General features: G+C 45.7%; 1 protein-coding gene across 5 annotated transcripts in view; it reads left to right on the forward strand.

Moving 5' to 3' along the window:
* Positions 1-6,536: 6,536 nt before the first annotated feature.
* ENOSF1 (enolase superfamily member 1) overlaps positions 6,537-24,732 on the forward strand; it is a 29,268-nt gene continuing 11,072 nt past the window's right edge. For 2 of the 5 annotated variants that reach the window (XR_014804946.1, XR_014804945.1), the window contains exons 1-9: positions 6,537-6,666; positions 12,337-12,445; positions 18,315-18,430; positions 20,499-20,585; positions 20,925-20,951; positions 23,019-23,091; positions 23,205-23,243; positions 23,648-23,730; positions 24,633-24,667. Coding sequence is in view for 3 of the 5 variants with exons in the window: in XM_084958461.1 (XP_084814587.1) it covers positions 6,583-6,666; positions 12,337-12,445; positions 18,315-18,430; positions 20,499-20,585; positions 20,925-20,951; positions 23,019-23,091; positions 23,205-23,247; positions 23,604-23,730; positions 24,633-24,667 (701 nt within the window). In the remaining 2 variants the exon portion in view is untranslated. 5 annotated transcript variants of the gene reach the window in all.

Here is a 24,732-nt window from a genome sequence, read left to right on the forward strand (position 1 = left end):
AGCAACCCAACTAGCATCCATAAGGATGTGGGTTTGATCCCTGGCTTTGCTCACTGTGTTAAGGATCCAGTGTTGCTGTGAGTTCCTGTATATTTGCAGATATGGCTCAGATCCTGCTATGGCTGTGGCGTAGGCTGGCAGTTGCAGCTCTGATTCAACCCCTAGCCCAGGAACTTCATATGCCCTAGGTGTAGCCCAAAAAAAAAGCAAGGAAAAAAAAAATCCAAAAAACAAAAAATACCAACCTAGGAAATTTTCCCTCATTTGAGAAGTATCGAACATTATTTCTTAAATGGTAAACAGTGAAGCTGAGATGGCCTGGAATTTCCTTTGAGGGAAGATTTTTCACTTTGAATTAGATCTTTAAGTTTTGTGAAAGTTATAGGATTATTTAAGAGATAATATCTATTTCCCCTTTTTCCCCCTTTTTATGGCCACACCTGCAGCATGTTCCTGGACCAGGGGTCAAATAGGAGCTGCATCTGCGATCTATACCACAGTTTGCAGCAATGCTGGATTCTTAACCCACCGAAAGAGGCCAGGGATCAAACCTACATCCTCACAGAGACAACGTTGGGATCTACAGTGATGCCTCCATTTTTATCTGTGATCTGGGTAATTTGTGTCTTCTTTCCTTTTTTTTCCTCATTAATCTAGCTAGTGGCTTATTAATTTTAGTGCTTTGTCTCAGAGAACTAGCTTTTGGTTTCATCAATTTGCTCTATGTGTTTGTATGGTCATGTGTGTGTGTGCTTGCCCTTGTGCATGTGTGTACTGTTTCACCGATTTCTTTTTTCTTTTTCTTTTTTTGTTTTTTTGCTTTTTAGGGCCCCACCTACAGCATATGGAAGATCCCAGGCTAGGGTTCAAATCAGAGCTACAGCTGCTGGCCTATACCACAGCCACAGCAACAGGGGATCTGAGTCACATCTTCGACCTACCCCACAGCTCATGGCAACACCAGATCGCTGACCCACTGAGCAAGCCCAGAGATCAAAACCACATCCTCATGGATACCAGCTGGATTCATTTCTATTGCACCATGACGGGAACTCCCCTGATTTCTGATCTTTATTAATTTCATCCTTTTGGGATTTATTTGCTCTGTCATTTTGAAGTTTACTCTTCTTTTTCTAGTTTTTTAAGATGGAAGCTTAGATTATTGACTTGAAACTTTCCTTTTTTTTTGTCTTTTTTGCCATATCTAGGGCCACTCCTGCGGCATGTGGAGGTTCCCAGGCTAGGGGTAGAATCGGAGCTTTAGCCTCCAGCCTACGCCAGAGCCACAGCAACCTACGCCAGAGCCACAGCAACCTACACCACAGCTCACGGCAACGCCAGATTCTTAATCCCCTGAGTGAAGCCAGGGATCAAACCCACAACCTCATGGTTCCTAGTCGGATTCGTTAACCACTGCGCCACGATGGGAACTCCTTTCCTTCCTTTTTAATACAAGCATTTAGTGCTATAAATATCCCTTTAAATACTGCTTTAACTGCACCCCACATATTTTGATTCTTTTTATCATAATTCAGTTCAAAATATTTTCTAATTTCTCTTCAGAGTTCTTTTTTGAGCTGTGGGTTATTTATATATTTACTATTTAATTGTTAATTATTTGGGGATTTTCCAGATATCTTTTAATTATTTGTAGTTTATTGCTATTTTGATCAGAGAACATACCTATATGCATGCATCCTGCTTTTGTCAGCTAGAGTGTTCTATAAATGTCAATTTAGTCAAATTAACTGATAGCATTGCTAAATCTCCTATATTCATATTGACTTTCTGTTGGCTTTTCCTATCAATTACTGAGAGAGGAATGTTGAAATCCTCAACTATAATTGCAGATTTTTCTAGTTCTCTCTCTCTCTCTCTCTCTCTCTCTTTTTTTTTTTTTTGGCCACATTCCCAGGCCAGGGATTGAATCTAAGCCACAGCTATGGCCTATGTCACAGCTGTAGCAATACCAGATTTTTTAACCCACTGCGCCAAACCAGGGATCAAACCTGTACCTCACCAGTGACCTAAGCCACCACATAGACAATGCCAGATCCTTAACCCACTGTTCCACAGTGGGAACTCCTCTTTTCTGCTTTTAATCCCATAGAGTATATTTTTTTAATCTCAGAAATTCTAGCTTTCAGTTTTTTTTCTTTTTTCTTTTTTTTAGGGCCACACCTGTGGCATATGGAAGTTCCTGGGCTAGGGATTGAATTGGAGCTGCAGCTACCAACCTACGCCACCACAGCCACAGCAATGCATGTTCTGAGTGGTGTCTGCAACCTATACCACAGCTCTCGGCAACACTGGATCCTTAACCCATGGATCAAAGCCAGGGATGATGGATACTAGTTGGGTTCTTAACCCAGTGAGCCATGACAGGAATGCCTCATTTTTTTTCTTTTCTGTAGTATCTTTTATACCTCTCCTACTTATGTGTATATTTCCTCTATAATCATGATTTTAGGACTGTTGGGTCTGTTTCTATTCATTGACTTTTCTCTTGTTCATGGGCTATATGTCCCTTCTTTTATGTGTGCCTAGTAAATTTGATACTGTGCTGAACACTATAAACTGTAGTTTTTGGTTGCTAGAATTTGGAGTGGGGGAGGATTCCTTTAAATAATGTTGAATTTTGATTCATGTACATTTTCTATTTTGGCTGTAGGGACAGGAAATATTCTAAGCCCTATGCAAACTCCAGGGTTTATTTTGTCTATTCTTAACTTGGAATCAGTTGAGTCCTTCCAAGGTTTGCATTCAAACTCTGTTAGATCCAAAACAATCTTTAGTCTTAGGAGAATTTATTTCCACTAATAAGGCAATACCCTGTTGAGGATTATACCTGATGCCCCATGTATTAATGACTAAAGCTTACTCTGGCTGGCAGGAACAGGTAATATGCCTCACCTTGTGCAACTTCCAAAAATTTTCTTGCCTATTCCTCTCTGATGGCTCTTTCCTCAAACTTGAGTAGTTTCCTCTCATTCATGTACATAACTATACTCAGCCAAAGGTAAGAAGAGATCCTTCTCTGGCTCCCAAATTACAGCTACTCACACTAATATGAGTCTTCTCAAGTTAGCAAGACTGCTGGGCTCTGATTAGGATCCCCCCTACCCACACACAGCTTGCACTGTAGCCTGCAATCAGCTTCTAGACAGCAAGCTGGAACAACTGCAGGGTGCTTTGTCTGTTTGCCTTTCCTCCAGAATCACAGTTCTGCTCTCCTTGTGGTCCAGTGTCTGAAGTCTCTTCTTCCACATATTTTAGCTGACTTTCTAGCTGTATCATATGGGAGTATAAATCCTGTCTCTTTTACCTTATTTTTCTTAGGAGTAACAGAGCTATCACAGTGATTTTTTTTTTAGGGTCATTAATTAAAGGGCAGCATTTGGAATAGCTGGGTAGCCAGGCCTATCCCTGTATAATAAACTGATAACAGTACAGACAATTTTCTTTTTTTTTTAGATTTTTTTTTTTTTTTTTGTCTTTTTGCCATTTTTTGGGCCGCTCCCACAGCATATGGAGGTTCCCAGGCTAGGGGACCAATCGGAGCTGTAGCCACGGGCCTACACCAGAGCCACAGCAATGCGGGACCCGAGCCACGTCTGCGACCCACACCACAGCTCACGGCAATGCCGGATCCTTAACCCAATGAGCAAGGCCAGCAATCGAACCCTCAACTTCATGGTTCCTAGTCGGATTCGTTAACCACTGCACCACAACGGGAACTCCAGTACTGACAATTTTCTAAACAAAGTTCACATTTTGCCTTTGAAGATTCCTAGATGGAATCTAGGGGGATGGTGATGAAAGCAGAGTAGATCCTCAAGTAGATACTAATCATCACAAGGAAAAAAAAAAATGGAATAATTTATTCTGACCTTTCCCCTTGGATCAAGCCCTGAACACAACTCTGAAATGAAAGCTCAGAAGAGACAAATCCATCTTTCCTAGAAGAAAAGCCCCACGTTCCACCCCTCCTCCACAATCACCAGAGACAGCTTTTTAGGATCTAACTTCACAAAAAGGCAAAATGTGATTCTAATAGTAAATACCAACAGACTAATGTGAAGAAAACCAGGAAAAGAACTAAAATCAACAATCAAGAACTAACACTTGAGGAACCAAACTTAATAGAAGAAACAATTTTTTTTTTTTTTTTCCGGTGTAAGGAAGTTCCCAGGATTGACTCTGAACTGGAGCTGCGACCTATGCCACAGCTATGGCAACATCCGGACCCCTGCACCACAGCTGGAAATCCAAGGACAGAGTGTTTTGAGAAGATAATATGGCATCTATTTTTTAACAAGAAATGATGATACTATAAAAAGAAACCTTAGAAATTTAAAACACCCAGAAAAAATTAAACATTTGGGGTGAAAGTGTTGAAAATCAAATCTGATCTGGAATCCTAAACCAAAGATATACCCAGAACCAAAATAAGAAGTCACAAAGTTTGGGGTTGTTTTTCTTTTAAATTAAGGCATGGATGATAGATTGAGTTTTAATATCAAACTAATGTAAGTTTCAGATGAAGAAAACAAAAGAATCAAGAGGAAGAACTAATGAAATAAACTAGAGGAAATTTTCCACAGAAATGCATTGCTTCTGGTTTGAAAAAAATCCATCAGTTGTAGAGTAAGGTTAATATTTAAGTTAATCATAAATATATATTAGTAATATTTTAAAACTATAAAGAGAAAATAAACATTTTTCTAGAGAGTAGGGGAAAAAAAAAATCCCTCGGCTTATTCTTTAAAGAATGGGACCTAACATTACTTTTTTTTTTTTTTTCTTTTAGGGCCGCACCCAAGGCATATGGAGATTGCCAGGCTAGGGGTCTAATTGAAGCTACAGCTGCCAGCCTACACTACAGCCTGTACAGCCAAGCCAGATCTGAGCTACGTGTGTGACCTATACCACAGCTCACGGCAATGCCAGATCCTTAACCCACTGAGCAAAGCCAGGGATTGAACCCAAAATTTCATGGTTCCTAGTTGGATTTGTTTCTGCTGCGCCACGACAGGAACTCCGACTTAACATTAAAAAGTATTCATTCTTGAACTAAGAATTCTATACAATAAAACCATTCAAATCTGAAAGAAAAAGACATCTTCAGAACCCAAAATACTCAGAATATATCACCTAGGCCAGAGACCCATTCTGAAAAAAAATGAACTGAGCCTATATTCTGGCCACATGCCTCCCCCCAAAAAATCAAGAAAGCAGGAAATAGTAGTGGTAAACAAATGGGTAACACGAGAATTAATGTTGATCCATGTGTAAAGTTATCTCCATATGGCACATGAGTAGGGCAGGACAAGGGAAAAGAAGGGCTATTTCCTATTAACATTTGCATTTCAGACTTCACTTGGAAAATGGTAAGATGCAGCCATCTGGCCTCCAATTCTCACAGGGTCATAATCAGCTGGAGCTGACTGGCTAACCCTTAGCTGCGGCAATTGCCTGTTTCTTACCCCCTTGCATCCTGGTGCCTACCTAGCCCCGGTAGGCATCTAAGTTAACCATCTCAGTCCTGAGCCAAGGAATTCATCCAACAGGGCTATATGTATGCATCCTTGAGCAGCAGATAACCTGGGTATCCCTGAGAACACCCCTGCCACACCCTCAAGAACACATTTCAATGGACTCTTACCTATATAGTATTGCCTCCCAAACATTTAACCCTCCAAACAGTCCTCAGTGGTGGTACAAGGCAAGGGGTTGTGACCTCACCCCCCAAAAAATAATATAAAACTTACTGTGTGCACACTTGGTGGGGGGAGATGTCCATAGCCTCCACCGTGTTGTCAAAGGGATGCTACAGCTTTGAGCCTCAGAGTCCCTGCAACTCTAAGAGCCCTTGAGTTTGCAGCCAGGACACTTAACTAGCTATGTGGCTTTGGGCAAATAATTTACATCACTTAATCTCTCTGAATCCCCAATTCACCAATAAAATGGGCATGACCTGCCTTCCTTGCAGTGTTGGGGGATAAGAGGTAAAGTATTCAAAGTACTGCATCAGCAGGGATGTAATAAATGGTGACCCACCTCTTAATTTATCAAACAGGCTGAGGTCACTTAAAGACACAGGATTTTCCAGCACAAGGCTGTCCTGGCTGAGCCGCATGGACCTGCAGACTGAGGTCAGGAATTGAGCCCAGGGCCGAATCTGCGGATTGCACTCTGACCAGACTCGGCTTCTTCCAGGGTGCTGCTCTGGGTACGGTCACTTTGCTAGTTTCTAGTCTGGGTGGAGCAGGGTCCTGCTGGGGCACTGACTCGGTGTGGGGTCAGCCGAGACCCTGAGCGAGTCTACCTGGGGGCGGGCAGGGTGGCAGTAGGCAGCACCCCCACTGCGGGACGGGAACTTGGCGCAAAGAATCGCGAATCGAGGACCTAGAGCTGAGCTGGCCCCTTGGGTCGGGCCAAGTTCTCGAGCGCGGCCACGCCCCCGGGCTGCGCGGCCAATCAGCCCCCGCCAAGCCCGGCTGTGCACCCTTCCGGCTGTGCACCCTTTCAGCTGCGCACACAGTGTCCTGCAGGGTTGGCGTCTCCCCGACACAGGGCGACATGGTGCGTGGCAGGATCTCCCGACTCTCGGTCCACGACTTGCGCTTCCCCACGTCTCTCGAGGGCCACGGCTCAGACGCTATGGTAGGTGCTGCCCAATGCCTCTGGTCTCATCGACGCCAGGGCCCTCCTTGGCGCCGGGCACCCCGTGGTCCTGGAAAGGTTCCCAACTTTGGAACTGTTGCTTTTGTGAGTGGAGAGGCCGGGAAGGGGAATGAAAGTTTTTAGAGATTCTACACTCTCCTAGGTTTTATTTTTTTCTTATTGTTTTTTGCTTTGCTGGAGTTTAGTATTTCCTGTTTTTACTTTTATGACTTGCATTTTGCTGGAAATGGAGTGCATGATATGCAACAACAGCAAAACGGTGGTGGTGTCTCCCCATCAAACCTTAGACTTGACATGGTTCGCGGTGGTAGAGACCAGAAAGCCCCTGGCAGGGTGATTTAGGTGGTGATCCTGCCTCTGCCACAATTTGCAGTGACCAGAAGATCCTAACCTCTCTGTGCTTCTTGGGCTTATCTGTGAAATGAACAATTCACAGTCTGCCTGGGAGACCAAACAAGCTCGTAGTAACAGGTGGTTTGAGAGGAGGCTGAAAACATGAATAGAGAGGATGTGTCACTGTGAACAGTTAAGCAGATGTCAATCTGTGGAAATGCAGTAAAGTACACACTGAAGGACATTTTTGCTCTGAGACACCCCACACCAGCACCACCTTCAAGTGCAGTATTTCCCAAACACATGAGCCCTGTGCAGGGTCTCCTCCAGCCTGTCCCTGGGACACTGCCCTTCCAGGCCCACTCATGAATGGCCACACTAGAAAAGTGTGGTTATGTAATGAACATGGGAAGCATCCAATTTAGGATAATGATTACCCATTACTTGTAGGGGGTGGGGAATGGATACCTCAGGACTGACTTTAACTGTACTTTTGAGCTGGGTGGATGTTCCTCACATTCCTTGTCCTTGGTGTACTTGAAGTGGTTTCTTGTTAAAAAGTGCTGAAGTTGGAGTTCCTGTCCTGGCTCCGTGGTAACGAGCCCCACTAGTATCTGTGAGGACTCAGGTTCCATCCCTGGCCCCACTCAGTGAGTTAAGGATCCCCTAATGCTGTGGTTGTGGTGTAGGCCAGCAGCTATAGCTCCAATTCCACCCCTAGCCTAGGAACTTCCACATGCTGCGGGTGTGGCCCTAAAAAAAAAAAAAAAAAAAAAAAAAAAAAAAAAAAGATGCTGAAGTTCTTTTTATTTAATTTTTATTTTTATTTTGTCTTTTTGCCTTTTCTAGGGCTGCTCCCACGGCACATGGAGGTTCCCAGGCTAGAGGTCTAATTGGAATTGCAGCTGCTGGCCTACACCACAGCCACAGCAACACCAGATCCAAGCCGCGTCTGCGACCTACACCGCAGTTCATAGCAATGCCAGATCCTCAACCCACTGAGCAAGGCCAGGGATTGAACCCGCAACCTCATGGTTCCTAGTCAGATTCCTTAACCACTGACCCATGATGGGAACTCCTTTTTTTTTTTTTTTTAAACACTTGACGGCACCTGGAAGTTCCCCAGCCAGGGATCCAACCACAGCCACTGCAGAAGCAGTGCTGAGTAGTTATGCTGTGAGCAACAAGGGAAGTCCTGAAGTTACTTTAAAGAATGTCTTTTATTCTGAGAATAAATTCTTCCTGCTTTAAAAACCCTTATGTGTCCTTTCTCATTTGATATTATGGTAAATGACAAAAAAACACCCATTGGGTGATCTTTTGTGAATCTCCAAACAAATCTTTTGAAATTTTATGAGCTTGTCAAATACAACGCCTGACCTAGTGCAGCCCCTTCCACCCTTCTGAAGTGGGGGGCAGGTAGGAGGAAACCGCACAATCTCTCCAGGCCTAGGCTTTCTCATCTGTAAAATGGTATAACAATATCAGCCTTCTACATGTAGATGCGATGCATGTAGAGAGCCCGACACAGAGAAGGCCATCGATAAATGTAGCTGTAATTACTATTTGCATATGAAGAAACTGAAGCAGAAGAGTCCCTGACCTCCACCTTCCTCTTTGAATTTGTGAAGTATTAAGGCTGCTGGCTTACTATGGAATAAGAAACGAAATTTGTCTCTGGCCTGAGTGATTTATGGCCTTGGGGTCAGGAGAGATTGTACCTGATACCTGCACTGCAAGCTCATGAATACTTGAATATTGTGTCCCAGAGATGTGTGTGCTGTACGCTGATTCCCTCATGGTTTTTTTTTTTTTTTTTTTTTTTTTGTCTTTTTAAGGCCAAACCCACGGCATATGGAGGTTCCCAGGCTAGGGGTTGAATCGGAGCTGTAGCTGCCAGCCCACACCACAGCCACAGCAACACGGGATCCCAGTCGAGTCTGCAACCTACACCACAGCTCATGGCAATGCTGGATCCTTAACCCACTGAGCGAGACCAGGGATTGAACCCAAATCCTCATGGATACTAGAAGGGTTTGTTACCACTGAGCCACAACAGGAACTTCCCCATATGCATTATTAATAGAAAGTGCTGCTTGGCCATTTTCAGCGGTGCTGCTGAGACTCCTGAGAAGGCTCCCTGCACCCTCACTGCACGCTGGATTCAGCAGTTCAGCCCCGCAGCACTTGGCAGCAGAGCCAGCCTTCCTGATCACAAGTAGAACATTTTTTTGTTTGTATTTTTAGGGCCACACTTGAGGCATATGGAGGTTCCCAGGCTAGGGGTTGAATCGGAGCTACAGCTGCCAGCCTCAGCAAGGCAGGATCCGAGCTGCATCTGCAACCTACACCACAGCTCATGGCAACGCCGGATCCTCAACCCACTGAGCGAGGCCAGGGATGGAAGCCAAAATGTCATGGTTCCTAGTCAGATTCATTTCTGCTGTGCCACCATGGGAACTCCAAGTAGGACATTTTCATGAAGGAGCCCTGAAACTGTTCCCGTATTTGTTTAAGTGCAGGGTCCCGGTTACGATTTCTTACCAGCCGTTTAAGAAACACAGAGCGCTCAGGCCTGCAGTGTTCATTAGTGCCAGAGCTTGCTTGTCCAGGCACTTACCAAAGGTCCTGAGTGCCCACCTGCAGCTGAGCCCGCCACCTCCTGGCCATACTTTTTTTTCTTTTCTATTATGTATTTTATTACAAGATACTGAATACACTTCTTTGTGCTGTACAGTAGGCCCTTGTTATCTGTATTATATATAGTAGTTTGTATCTGCTAATCCCAAACTCCTAATTTATCCTTCCCCCATCTCCCATCTCTCCCCTTTGGTAACCATCAGTTTGTTTCCTATGTCTGTTAGTCTGTTTCTGTTTTGTAACTAAGTTCATGTACATCATACTTTAGCTTCCCAGGGTCTTTAGTCCTGGAGTCTCCCTCTGAGCCTCAGGTCCCAGCATCTCCCTTGGGAACCTGATGGCCAAACCTGGCTGGGCACCACCTCTTGGATGCTCTCCCGTATTCCCTTTCTGTCCCTCTACTGACCTCACTGCCACCGTTACCTCACCTGAGATGTTCCTCCCTCCCAGATCCTCTGTCCCTCCCCCGCTGCTGAGACACTCCTGTCCTCAACCCACCAGCTCAGCTTCTCCTTTCATCAGAAAGTGTCCTCCAGCTTTGACAGCGTTTGGCCGTAGTGCTTTCTGCCTGGCTTCCATCGTTTTCATCTCTCCCAGAGACTTGCCATGTTCTGCCTCATACTGTTAGAGGTTCTGTCATTATAGCATCTAAACTCTAACTTACCCAAGTCACCAACCTCTGCACTTGCTGGCTCAGCGATGCATCCACAGAAGCCCCTTCCCTGTGCCTCCAGCCGGACACAGGGCTGCCTCTCCCTCCCTGAACATTGGGATTTAAATCCTGCCTCTTGAAACTCAGTTTCCTCATAGCATCTGCTTTATAACATTGGGAAGATTAATTCATGTAAAGCTTTTTACATGGAACAATAAATGTTATATTAACAACAGCACTAATAAATTGTCATATCTCTGTGAAATTCTTTTTTTTTCCTTTATTTTTTTTGTCTTTTTAGGGCCGCACCTGGGACATAGAGAAGTTCCCAGGCTAGGCGTTGAACTGGAGCTACAGCTGCCAGGCTACACCACAGCCGCAAGCAACAAGGGATCAGAGCCAAGTCTGTAACCCACACCACAGCTCCTGGCAACACCAAATCCTTAACCAACTGAGTGAGGCCAGGGATGGGACTTGAATCCTAGTGGATACTAATCAGATTCATCACCACTGAGCCACAATGGGAACTCCTGCAAAATTCTTTTTAAGCAAAAAAAAAAAAAAAAGTTGCATCTTCATTCTTTACCGCTGCATTCCAATTCTCTGCCTGGCTTTGGGGGTTCCCGTTGTCTTCGCCCACACCACCTGTCTGATATCATCTCCATTCCCTGCAAACCAGTGCCCTCACAGCCTTTTCTGACTCACAAGGCCTCAGGTTTGTATTGCTCTCCTCGCCTGGGCTCCTTCATCACCCTTGGGCTTTGTCTGTGTGTCCTGGTCTCCTGCTTCCTCTTTGCTTTTCTCCCCTGAACTTCCATGGTACATCCAACTGACCACACATCTCCTCATGGCCTTGTCCTGTCTTAGCAGCTGTTCTCATCTGGTTCTCATGTTTTGGCTTTTTCTCCCACCTTGTGAGAAATCTCTGAAGATAGACTTGTTTTTCACTCTGCATCCCCTGTATCGATGAGTAGTGTTGAATTTCATAATAATTGGTCAGTAAACCTATTATAAAAATATAGTGGAAAGTTTAAAAAAAAAGAGCAACACAAAAAATGAATTGTCTTGAAGTTGTTTTTATTTAATTTTTTTCTTTTTATGGCCACACCTGCAACATACGAAAGTTCCCACGCCAGGGGTCGAATTGAAGCTGCAGCTGCTGGCCTACGCCACAGCCACAGCAATGCCCGATCCTTAACTCACTGAATGAGGCCGGGATGGAGACTGAATCCTCCCAGAGATAACCTTGGGTCCTTAATCCACTGAGCCACAGTAGGAACTCCTGGGTTGTCTTGAAGTTTTCTTTGCTCCCCCCGACCCCAGTGATCTCTGAATTTGTGTCTTTTCAGCCCTGCTATAAACTGCAATGAAGATAAGTCCAATTTTATGTAAGAGCTTTCCAAAACCTTGGCTTGCTCAGTTTGAACCTGCTTGTGCATATAACTCTGTTCCAAAAGCTGACAGAAACAGCTGCAGGTGCAAACTCCTAGGTTTAAGAGTGAGCCGACTGTCAAAGGAAATGTAACTGCAAACCGGCATTAAATACACACATTGTACTTGGTAAAATAATTTGAGTCCTTCAGGAGAACATTCCTTTTGTCCATTCAGAGTTCCCTTTGGGGAACATGAATGCTTCCATCAGATTGGAGCTCTTTTTAGGAGTTCCCATTATGGCTCAGTGGGTTAAGGACCTGACATAGTGTCTGTGAGGATAAGGGTTCGATCCCTGGCCTCACTCAGTGGGTTAAGGATCTGGCATTGCCACAAGTTGTGGTGTAGGTCGCAGACATGGCTTAGATCTGGCATTGCTGTGGCTGTGGTGTTGGCTGGCAGCTGCAGCTCTGATTTGATCCCTAGCCCTGGAACTCTCATATGCCTCAGGTGTGGCCCTAAAAAGACCCCCGCCCCCCCCCAAAAAAGGATTGGAGCTCTTCTTGCATTTTCTGTTCTTTCATGATGTCACTCCCAGGTTTATTTGGCACTTTCTCATGTTCTCGGGTTTGGGTGGGGCCTTTCCCCTGCAGCACACAGACCCTGACTACTCAGCTGCCTACGTTGTCTTGGAGACGGATGCAGAAGATGGACTCAAGGGCTGTGGACTCACCTTCACTCTGGGAAAAGGCACTGAAGTTGGTGAGTTGAACATTCTCTGGAGGTACATGAATGCTTCAGTTTCATTTACATTCCAGGTCTGATCATATTTTTCTCTGTATTTACACTGCTTGAAGAGAGTTGAAAACAATGTTTGATGGTTTATTTATGTCATTGGGAAATAAAACAAAAATGGAAATAAAAATGGCAGAATTTGGCCTCTCTCCTGGTGGTCATCTGTAGACTGCAGGAAAACCCTTGAATCTTGGGTCCATTTCTCTGCAGGGCTCTGAGTACCTGAACTGGGTGTGTGACCGAGGGATGTAAGGGGGAAGCTGTGTGTTCATGGAACAAGGCTTTGTGTGCACAGAGTCTACTTGCTTTTTTTTTTTTTCCCCACACCCAAGGCATATGGAGATTTCCAGGCTAGGGGTCTAATTGGAGCTATAGCTGCCGGCCTACACCACAGCCATAGCCACGCGAGATCTGAGCTGCGTCTGCAACCCTACACCGCAGCTCACAGCAATGCCAGATCCTTAACCCACTGAGCAAGGCCAGGGATCAGACCCGCAACCTCATGGTTCCTAGTCGGATTTGTTTCCGCTGTGCCAAGATGGGAACTCTTCTACTTGCTTTTTAAATACTCCACACTGAGCTGGCTTCCAGTTCACTGCTCTGCTTGGCAGCAAAGGCGTAGGTCCTGCCCAGATTCCAAGCTCTCATCTGGGAAGAGCAGACAGCTATGCTGCACACTGAGCCAGGAGTAAGCCTTTCTTTTCTCAGAGCTGGACGAGGGCTCAGTGGAGGTCTTGAGCCTCCCCATTTTTTGAGGTAAGGGAACTGAGGCCCACACAGCAGCTTGGCTATCCCTGCAGAACCTCCTGATGGCCCGAAGCGCTTTCTTGGCTTTTTTTAAACTTTTTTTTTTTTCTTTTTAGGGCCACACCCATGGCATATGGAAGTTCCCAGGCTAGGGGTCGAATTGGAGCTACAGATGCTGGCCTATGCCACAGCCACAGCAATGTGGAATCCTAGCTGTGTCTGTGACCTACACCACAGCTCATGGCAACAGCCGGATCCCCGACCCACTGAGAGAGGGATCGAACCTGCATCCTCATGGATCCTAGGCAGATTCATTTCTACTGCAGCATAACAGGAACTCCAAAACTCATAGCTTTTTAAAAATGCATGCACAGCGTACAAAATTCAGTATGTACAGAAAGAAGACCTTTGCCAGATCAATTTCAACAGCTCATTAGAGGCTGAAGACATGTCGTGGTAAGTTAAAAAGTGAGGGTCTGCGAAGGGAGGAAGTAGATCCTCCAGCCTTGCCCAGGGATATCCACACTATCAGCTCTCTCCTAGTTATAGAAGAAAAGTCTTGACCTATTGAGTGATGTTATTATTGTGCGTGTCTGTGTGTAGGACAAGGGAACATTTCTTTCTTTTTATTTTTTTCTTTTTCTTTTTTCTTTTTTTGTCTTTGTAGGGCCACACCCATAGCATATGGAAGTTCCCAGGCTAGGGGTCCAGTCGGAGCTGTAGCTGCCAGCCTACACAGCAACTCCAGATCCGAGCTTCGTCTATAGCCTACACTGCACTGCAGCTCATGGCAACGCCGGATCCTTAACCCACTGAGCAAGGCTAGGGATTGAACCCATGTCCTCATGGATACTAGTCAGGTTCATTACCACTGAGCCACAACAGGGAACTCCAAGGGAACATTTTCTGAGCTTTATGTGGACACCATCAGGCTGCTCCCCTCTCCCCAGGGCTGCTGTCTAGTCACGCTATCGGCTGGCCAACCACAGATACCTAGGTGCTCCTGTGTACAGGCACTGTGACAGGCCCTGGGGATGTGACTTTAAAAAGAGAGAAAGGGGACAGAGTCCCACATACAAGGATACAAGGAGAAGGAATGCACAAATTTCTCAGGGAGGCAGACATAAAGAAATAATAATGCAGTGTGAGAAGGACTATTTTATTAAAAGTGAATACAGGCCTACACGGAGGGTTGGGTTTTTGTCCAGGAGGGTCAGGACAGCTTCAGAGCAAAGGTGAGGTTTTGAGATGAGCCTTGAAGGGTAACTAGGAATTGGCCGGGCAGAAGGCAGCCACTAGACCCTGATTCCCTGCCTGCTTCCCCCAAGTCAGCCATTCCCTGTCGTTAACGTTTCCCCAAGGCAGTGACCACTGACCGCCCCAGGTCTGTGAGCTATGTTTCAGCTTCTCCTGCAACTTTAATTCTCTAGTGTAAGTTGGGCACGTTATGAAGTTGCATTCTCCATCCTGCATGCCAGGCAGGCAATCCCCAAAGGTTGCACAAAACTCATCAAGCTTGCAAAACATGTTCTGGGACAAGCCATCACACAGAACCCCTGTAAACAGCCAAGGGTGGAACCTGCTACCTCAGGCGCAGTGGAGGGGCCCTTCGCCTCATGTGTGGTTCTTGAGATGAATGTGAGACTCTTCTCCGAGTGGCCGAGTTCAGTGCCAGAAGGTCTCCCTGCCCCTTCCCCCTGCTGGCAGGATAGGCAGGAAAAGTCTCATCCGTCTGTGCCTGGAACAAATGGCGCTTTTGTGGTGATGCAATTGGCTTCCGCCTGTTTCAGACCGCAGCATGACAGAACCCATTTTAATTTTAGCCTTGCTCCATTTTTCAGGTGACTCATTGCTGTCTCGCAGAACCCGTTGCATGGTGTTTGAATTTGAATTCAAGTTGAAAAAAATTCCATTAGCTTGTCACAGTTCTCCTGGGGCTTTTATCAGCTTACTCGCCTTATCATTTTTTTTTTTTTATGATCCAAGAAGTCAGTGCTTCCTTCATTACTGTGAAGAGAGCGCTTATTTATGAGGGAGAGAGGTTATGGTTGTTTTTTAACGTACAGAATAGGTCAATATAATTTTTAAATTTTTTTGTTTATTTACTTTTTTGGCTATGCCTGCAGCATGCTGAAGTTCTCAGTCCAGGGATTGAACCCACGCCACAGCAGTGACCCAAGGTGTTGCAGTGACAACACCGGATCCTTAACCTGCTGAGCTACAGAGAACTCCTTATGGTTTTTGTTTGTTGTCTTTTTAGGGCCACAATAGGAACTCCCGCCATTGCTTCATTGTTAAAATCCTTAGGTCGTTTCATAGGGTCCTCGTAGAGGTGCAGTTTTCCTATCAGATCTTAGGAGAAAAATGTTCTGAAAGCACTTGAAACATGTTCTGGGATGCGCGTGGGCCCTCTGTTCAAAACAGCCCTCAGAAGATTCGTACTTGCTCTCATATGGAGCATTTAGGGCTGACCCACACCGTCTGTGTTCTCCATGGCTCTTGTGAATGGGATGCAGAATGATTCCAGGTCAGATATCCATCCCCCAGAACTGTGAGTGACAGTCTTCCTTGCTCCTTGATGATTAATTATAGATGCCTGAAGAGTAAGTCAGTGACTCAGAGAGACAGGAATCATTATATACATCAAACCTCGGTCTCCTCGAGAAGAATGGTTAGAAACCCCAGCTGGCTCGTATCATAGTAGCAAATACATTTATCAGATATTGAGGATGAGCTCATCTTTACTGCTCTAAGAGATGCTCAAGCAACACCAATGTTCTCATCTGGAGGGTGTGGATTCTCCTTGCTCAAACTGAGGCCACTGCAAGAAATTTACTAAAATGTGATGCCTTCCGTAAATATTTGGGTTGTGGTGGTCTCCACATTTTTTTTTCTTTAAAATTCTTTTTTTGGGGAATTCCCATTGTGGCACAGTGGTTAACGAATCCCACTAGGAACCATGAAGTTGCAGGTTTGATCCCTGGCCTTGCTCAGTGGGTTAACGATCTGGCGTTGCTGTGAGCTGTGGTGTAGGTCACAGATGAGACTCAGATCCCGCATTGCTGTGGCTGTGGCGTAGGCTGGTGGCTACAGCTCTGATTAGACCCCTAGCCTGGGAATTCCATATGCCGAGGGAGTGGCCCTAGAAAAGGCAAAAAGACAAAAACAAAAAAACAAAACAAAACAAAAAACCAACTTTTTTTGGGAGTTCCTGTCCTGGCTCAGCAATTAACAAACCTGACCGTCATCCATTAGAACACAGGTTCCATCCCTGGCCTCACTCAGTGGGTAAAGGATCCGGTGTTGCCACGAGCTGTGGTGTAGGTCACAGACATGGCTTGGATCCTGTGTTGCTGTGGCTGTGGTGTAGGCCGGCGGCTGCAGCTTCAGTTGGACCCCTAGCCAGGGAAACTCCATATGCCTCAGGTGTGGCCCTAAAAAAAAAAAAAAAAAGTATATATTGAAGCAATGGCTACACCAAACAAGTCAATCGAATTTTTAAATAATATAGTCACTGTTGGGTTCCCTCTGTGGTGCTGTGGGTTAAGAATCTGACTGCAGCAGCTCAAGTCACTGCAGAGGTTCTATCCCTGGCCTGGTGCAGTGGGTTAAAAGATCCAGCATGGTCACAGCCATGGTGGCAAAGGTCAAATTCTGAGGCTTATGTTCAATCCCTGGCCAAGGATCTTCCATATTCTGTGTGTGAGGCCATAAAAAATAAATAAATAAAATTCACTGCTCTGGGGCTAAGTTGATGATTTGATTATTTTGACCATTTACACGTGGACTAAGTGTTTTCCAGACTGAGTCAAGGATAGAAGGGTCTTTGCCATACAGTTTGTTACTTGCTCTTCATCTGAGATAATCCAATAAAGCCTCTTCTAAATAAAACACCAAAAATAAGTAATTGATGGTAATGCTGACCCAAACGAAGATTAACCTTCAAATTATTTATGAAAACTGTAGTATATCATAAGTCAATGGTAAGAAATTTAATGTTTATGAAAAGTGTTTTCATGTACTTTAGTATCTAAGTATTATAATAATAAAATGTAATTATTAAAGGTGAAATGAATTGCAGATTCATTTCATCTTTAATAATTATGTTGTGAATTCAAAATATTTTCTATGCTTTACACTAATGAAAGGAATTTCAAAAATTCTATAAATCATCTTATTTCCTAGGAACTAGCAAGGTTTGTTTTTTGTTGTTGTTTGTTTGTTTTTCAGGGCCACACCCATGGCATATGGAAATTCCCAGGCTAGGGGCTGAATGGGAGCCACAGCTGCCAGCCTACACCACAGCCACAGCAAAATGGGATCTGAGCCACATCTGTGATCTACACCACAGCTCACATCAACTCCGGATCCTTAACCCAGTGGGTGATGCCAAAGATTGAACCCAAATCCTCATGAATACTAGTTGGATTTTTTACCTCTGAGCCACAACAGGAACTCCGAAAGGTTTAGTTTTTTTTTTTGTTTGTTTGTTTTTTGTCTTTTTGCCATTTCTTGGGCCGCTCCCACAGCATATGGAGATTCCCAGGCTAGGGGTCTAATTGGAGCCGTAGCCACCAGCCTATGCCAGAGCCACAGCAAAGCCCGATCCAAGCCGTGTCTGCAACCCACACCACAGCTCGCAGCAACGCCGGATCCTTAACCCACTGAGCAAGGCCAGGGATTGAACCCACAACGTCATGGTTCCTAGTGGGATTCGTTAACCACTGCGCCACGACAGGAACTCCCAAAAGGTTTAGTTTTAAAGCTGAATGTCCAGACACTTTGCAAAGCGAATAGGAAAATGATTTTGGAACATGATTTAAACTTTCAGGTCTAGGATTCTGTTTTTTTACGTGGCAGACAAAACGTCTTTGCTCTATTCAGAAATTACGCTGAGTAAATGGATTAACAGCTATTCTACTGTGTGATACTAGTTATGACAACCACAGAAGACATATTTTTAAAAGCATATACTTTTTGTATTTAAAATTACTTTTCTAACATGTCCATATTAGACTGTTTGTGGTGCCTGCGTGTCTTAATTTATTGACCTCCCACCAAAACTAAGAATTAAATCCTCTTTTAATAGTTGTCTGTGCTGTGAACGCCCTGGCCCCCCACCTGCTTAACAAGGACCTCGGGGATATTGTCGGTGACTTCAGAGGCTTCTACAGGCAGCTCACTAGCGATGGGCAGCTCAGATGGGTACGGTGCCTGTTTTGTAACATGCATCTATAAATAATGTTACTGAGGTCTCAGATGGTTTTTTTTTTTTTTTTTTTTTTGTCTTTTGTCTTTTTGTTGTTGTTGTTGTTGTTGTTGTTGTTGCTATTCCTTGGGCCGCTCCCGCGGCATATGGAGGTTCCCAGGCTAGGGGTTGAATCGGAGCTGTAGCCACCGGCCTACGCCAGAGCCACAGCAACGCGGGATCCGAGCCGCGTCTGCAACCTACACCACAGCTCACGGCAACGCCGGATCCTTAACCCACTGAGCAAGGGCAGGGACCGAACCCGCAACCTCATGGTTCCTAGTCGGATTCGTTAACCACTGCGCCACGATGGGAACTCCCTCAGATGTTCTTTGATCACAACAACTGTGAAAATAGAAACAGGTTTACAGTTTTTTGTGTGTCTTTTTTAGGGCCTCACCCTTGTCTTATGGAAGTTCCCAGGCTAGGGGTCCACTGGTCAAATCTGGGGCAATTCAGGCATTGAAATAAATATGGTAGGGATGGCTTGTAAATCCTTGAATAACCTAAGAATCCTTGAGTCCATTCACATAGCAACCAACCAACCAGCAAGGGAGAGCTTGTCATTATAATAGACTACAAGCTAATAAAACAGAAATCATAGCATTAGAAAACTACCATATTGTAACCTTCACAGCTAAAATTGATTGAGGCAGGAATTATCAGTGGGTGCTAAACCTTGGGGTCAGTATTAATCTCCTTACTTAAAAAGAGAAAATGGTAACCTCACAGTGGGGAAGGCTAAAGGATACTAACTTACCTATGTTCTGAAAGATAATAGCCCTAACAAAAAACCAGAATGGCAGAATCACAGTCCAATCAGCCAGATTGGGGAACGCTGTGTAACTCAGCTGGCCTGTACTCTTTAAGAATATTGATATCTTTTTTTTGTTTTTGTTTTTGGCCTTTTAGGCTGCACATGCAGCATATGGAGGTTCCCAGGCGAGGAGTTGAATTAGAGCTATAGCCACCTGCCTATGCCACAGCCACAGCAACACGGAATCCAAACTACGTATGTGACCTACATGACAGGTCACGGCAATGCTGGATCCTTAACCTACTGAGCAAGGCCAGGGGTCAAACTCGCATTCTCAAGGATACTAGTCAGGTTTGTTATTGCTAAGCCACAATGGGAACTCTGTTATCATTTTTAAAAAGAAGAAAATATGTTCCAGATAAAGAGACTAAAGTGACATGTCAACTAAAAGCAATATGTGGAGTTCCTGTCGTGGTGCAGCGGAAACGAATCCGACTAGGAACCATGAGGTTGCGGGTTCCATCCCTGGCCTTGCTCAGTGGGTTAAGGATCTGGCATTTCTGTGAGCTGTGGTGTAGGTCTCAGATGTACCTCGGATCCGGCATTGCTGTGGCTGTGGCGTAGGCCAGTGGCTACAGCTCCAATTAGACCCCTAGCCTGGGAACCTTCATATGCCGTGGGTGTGGCCCTAAAAAGACAAAAGATAAAAAAAAAAAAAAAGCAACATGTGAATAAAAGAAAGTATACTTTTGGATTATTGATGAAATCTGATTATAGATTGTCTTTGATTATAGATTGTCTTTGTAGGTATCAAGGTTATATTCCCTGAATTTGATCATTGTACTGTGGTTGTGTAAGAGAATATCCTTGTTTTTAGGAACTAAACTCTGAAGTTTTTAAGGTTATGTGACATGACATCTGTAACTTCCTCTCAAATGATTCAGTAAAATAAATTTATATTATGTATTTTATTTATCTGTATATATATGTAGATACATATACACACATATGGATAGATAGATATCTATATAGATATGTTTGGTGGGGAGAATATGCAGGAGTTCTTTGCACTATTCGTGCAAATCTTCTATAGGTTAGAAAGTATTACGAAAAGACCAGAAAAAAAAAGAAAAAGAAAAAAGTATTAAGAAAGAGCTTAACCTTTAAGTGAGTGTCCGTTGCTGCCTTTAATCCATGAACCATGTCCCTGGCTAGGAGACTTTAATGTCTTTTCTAAGAAGTGCTCTTGTGTTTTGCTTCCCAACCAGATCGGTCCTGAGAAGGGTGCGGTGCACTTGGCCACGGCGGCTGTGCTCAATGCCGTGTGGGACCTGTGGGCCAAGCAGGAGGGAAAGGTAATCCTTGGAGCTGCACTTCAGTAACTCTGCAGAGCCACGTGAAGGGCCACAGAGGAGCAAACACTTTTTCTGTGAGTGAGGACAAAGGCACAGGAGGTGCCCCAAGAACATACAGAGAATTGATTGTTTTTCTCCACTGAGAGATGACCAGCAGTCAGGGCGTTTAGGGAGTGGGTTAGAAAGGGCTGGGAAGGGAGGGGCACAGAGGTGAGGGGCTCCAGGGCAGGTGGGTGGGTGTTAGTCTGATAACCGGAACCTGCCACACGAGCGTTCACTGTGGGGAAACTGGTGGGTATTTCAAACTTGTTTTACAAATTTCTTCTTTTCTCCTTCAAGCCTCTGTGGAAGTTGCTTGTTGACATGGTAAGTAAATTCATTAATATGCTAATTGTTTCTGTAAATGAAATGGACCTCATGGATTACTTGCCTTTTGATAACCAATAGATACATTCAGGACTGCTCTGGATCAATCACTGTCGTGCTGACCAAGCAGAACCCAGTAAAATCTGTTATTCCTTTCTTGGTATTTGAAGTAACCATGAGTCGTGCTCATGCAGGCAGGGTGTTCACATGGGAAGTGCTGAGGTTAGGCGCCCCCGCGCCCCCCCTGCCCCCAAAACTTGGGTGCTTTCCTCTGCAGTGATGCAGATTCTCCAGCTTCCATTTCCTAACTGTGACGGGGGATAATCCTAACTGCTCTAGGAGCACCGTAGAATTGGAATAAGACCACATGAGAAAAGTGCTTCACAAGCTCTGAAGAGCAGAATGTTATTATTAAGCTATCTGGTCACCTTGACTGCAAACGCAAATGGAAGTGGCCCAGTGGTGGATTCTAAAGATATGTACCTGCTGTTTCCTTTCTCTTGGACCTGTTTATACTTGTGAGCATCTGACTGCCAAGGTGGAAAAAACTCTGGGCAAGTTAAGGGGAGTGAACTTCAGCCACAGGCAGAGCTGGCTTTGAACCTGGACCCCACCACTTTCTGGCTGTGTGATTTTTTTTTTTTTTTTTTTTTTTTTTTTTGGTCTTTTTAGAGCTATACCTGCAGCATATGGATGTTTCCAGGCTAGGGATTGAATCAGAGCCATAGTCACTGGCCTATACCACAGCCACAGCAATGCCAGATCTGAGTCGCCTCTGTAACTGACACCACAGGTCATGGCAATGCCAGATCCTTAACCCACTGATGGAGGCCAGGGATTGAATCTGTGTCCTCATGGATCCTAGCCATATTTGTTTCCACTTAGCCATGACGGGAACTCCCTGGCTGTGTGGTCTTGGGCATGCCACGTAACCTCTCTGAGCGTCAGCTGCCTCAGGATGATGCCTTGAATGGCTATTGAAAATCTGGTGGTCAACAAACAAAGGCCCTTGTTATTATTTGCCATCACAATTAAGGAAAAAGAAAGAACACCAAGGCTTTGAAGACTGCTAGACAGCGGACATTGTCCCTTCTCTGGAGGAAAGTGAAAACGAGAGGATATTACCTCTTCTCTCTGACGTGGTTGTGGGTGACTTGGGGGCACCATCTGAAGGGGAAGGACAGGGACCTCTTGAGTTCCCTGCAGGCTCCAGACTAGCCTCTCAGAGGGATGCCCAAGGTGGCCCCCAAAAGTGAATGATTTGAGGGCCACTAGGAAGGTGCCTGAAATCCCATATGTGGATTTTTCATTCTTTTGGATCCTGTTCCCTATTTCAATGCCAGTGGTCTTGCATGATTCTTGGTTTTGAAAGAGCTCGTAGGATATTTAAGGGTCGCAGAGGAGTACGGCTGGTGTCAATACAACCTGAGTGGGAGTGGAGCTGCTGATTGCTTCCTCCCAGAATGTGGGCTCCCAGGGAGGCTGGAGCTCCAGGCTGGGGGAGGGGGAGATGGGGAGAGGGCAGCCGGGGATGCTCCAGGGAGTCTTCGCACCAGGCTCTCTCACGTTTAATCCACTCTTTCCCTTTTGGTGAAGTGAATTGTCCCTATTTGGCAGGAAATGGCCTAAAGTTACACTGCTAATAAACAGTGGGCACAGGGGTCACCCTGGGTGGCCTGGCTCTGAGACCCGCCCTCTCTCTCCCCTGCTAAACTGCCCTGGGAAGAGGTCAGCACTGAAGTGAGTGACACTAGGCCTGTTCATCTTTAATTTGTGCTGAGTGCTTGCCTCACTCCAGGCTCTCTTGCCAGAAGCCCTGTTAGCTAAGGTAGTCAAAATCCTTGTTCCACAGAGGGAGTGAGGGGCAGGTGCCTGAGGGCTTGGTCAGGAGGCAGCAGTGAGTCCTTGAAGGATGCTGCACCAAGGAAGGATAGAAATGATTGATCACAAACCCCAAAGGTCCTTTCCCAGACAGAACAAGCCCCTGATTCTGCCTATGCAGATTCTAAGACACAGCATCTGCTGGGGAATTGACGTTGGCCCTTCCTACTTTCTGTCCCGCCCCAGGACCCCAGGATGCTGTTATCCTGCATAGATTTCAGGTACATCACCGATGTCCTGACAGAGGAGGAAGCCTACGGTGAGTAGCCTACAGGCGATGGCACTGGGGGGTCCCTGGTCCATGCTGATGTGGCAGCAACAGGGCTGCCTCTTTGTCATCTAAGAGTAATGATGATTCTTTATTTTTTCCAGAAATACTGCAGAAAGGTCAAGTTGGTAAAAAAGAGCGAGGTAGGTCATGACGACACTCCATTCATTATTTTTCCTATCTTTGTACACTTTTGAGTGTTCCCGCCCTGTGGGGGATCACCCCTCCCACCCCCACCAGCAGCAGACCCACTAAGTCTGGAGGAAGCAGCCTTCTGCTTTGACCTTGGGCATCAGAGTTCAGTTTGGCCACTGCTAAGGGCAGGGCTGGCTTTAAGGTGACCCCACATGGCACAGGAGGGCTCTGCCATCGGGGGCATCCCAAAGGGCATCCTGAACCCCGGGTGTAGCAGGAGGGACAGGCTCGGGATTTGCAGGGCGGGTCCTGGGGTGCGAAGGTGGTGGGTGGTGGCGCTTCAGCCGCAGGCAACTCTTAAGCTAAAGATCCCCGCAGACACAAAACATTAACAAGTGTTATGTTTCCACAGAGGAGCAGATGCAGACACAGGGCTACCCCGCCTACACCACTTCGTGTGCCTGGCTGGGGTACACAGACACCAGGCTGACGCAGGTGCATGCTGGAATCGGGTTTCAGAGACAGGCTTTCTCGAGGAGACAGTATTTTCCTTTCTTTTCTTTCCTTTGTTGTTGTTGCACCCATAGCATGCAGAAGTTCCTGGGCCAGGGATCAGACCCCCACCATAGCAGTGACCTGAGCCACAGCAGTGACATCACAGGATCCTTAACTGCTGGGCCTTGAGGGAACTCCCTGTTAGCCTTTCTGCATTCATGGATCCAGCCTTGCCCTGGAGGGTCTTGTCCTGGAGGGTCTTGTGCATGAGCAAAATAAAGGCGTTTCCCGGGCTCGGTCATGGAGCAAGAGCCCCGGGCGCTGGTGGGGCTGATTACCTGCGGAGGCAGCGGCTTCGTGTAGTGCCATGTTGCCCCTCACGGTGCTGAGCGCTGCTTCCTCACCATGCAGAGGGGCGGTAACTGCTGTCAAGGGTGCTTTGGAGGATCCCCATAGATGTTGCAGGAGATGTGACCCTTACAGTACAGGATGGCAGGGGCAGCAGTCAGCCCCTGGCTGGTTTAGTCCCCTTTCTCATCACTCTGCGCACACTGCAGCTGAGGGAAGGAGAATTGGGACCTGCTTCTGTTTGTTACTCTTTCATCCATTAGATCCATGGATGCCACAAAATAGCCCAGCTTTAAAAAGAGGGACAGAAATGCACCATTCCCCATCCAGGAATGTTGGGTCAATTCATGAGATGGTTTCCATAGAGACAGGGAAAGAAAGTCACCCATCATGCTTTGTTGACTAGGCTGTTTCTGCTCTGAACTTCAGCAGCACATGGTTGTTCCTCTGGTTCATGGTACAGTCTAGTGTTTGGGAAGCCAAATAAGAGATGACCAAGATGCTGCTTAGACCTAGGAGGGTGTGTGGTGATGGCTGTGCTCCTTTCCCCACAGCTCTGCAGTGAGGCACTGAAGGACGGCTGGACCAGGTAACTTACTTCAGTGATAATGAACTTAACTCTCCCAGTTAGCAAGTGAGGCTGATCTGTGGAGA

The sequence above is a fragment of the Sus scrofa genome, chromosome 6 (genome assembly GCF_054392235.1).
Source record: "Sus scrofa isolate SSC_HxYL_T2T_F1_AM1 chromosome 6, Sscrofa_HxYL_maternal_Yorkshire_Landrace_v2.0, whole genome shotgun sequence".
Lineage (NCBI taxonomy): Eukaryota > Metazoa > Chordata > Mammalia > Artiodactyla > Suidae > Sus > Sus scrofa.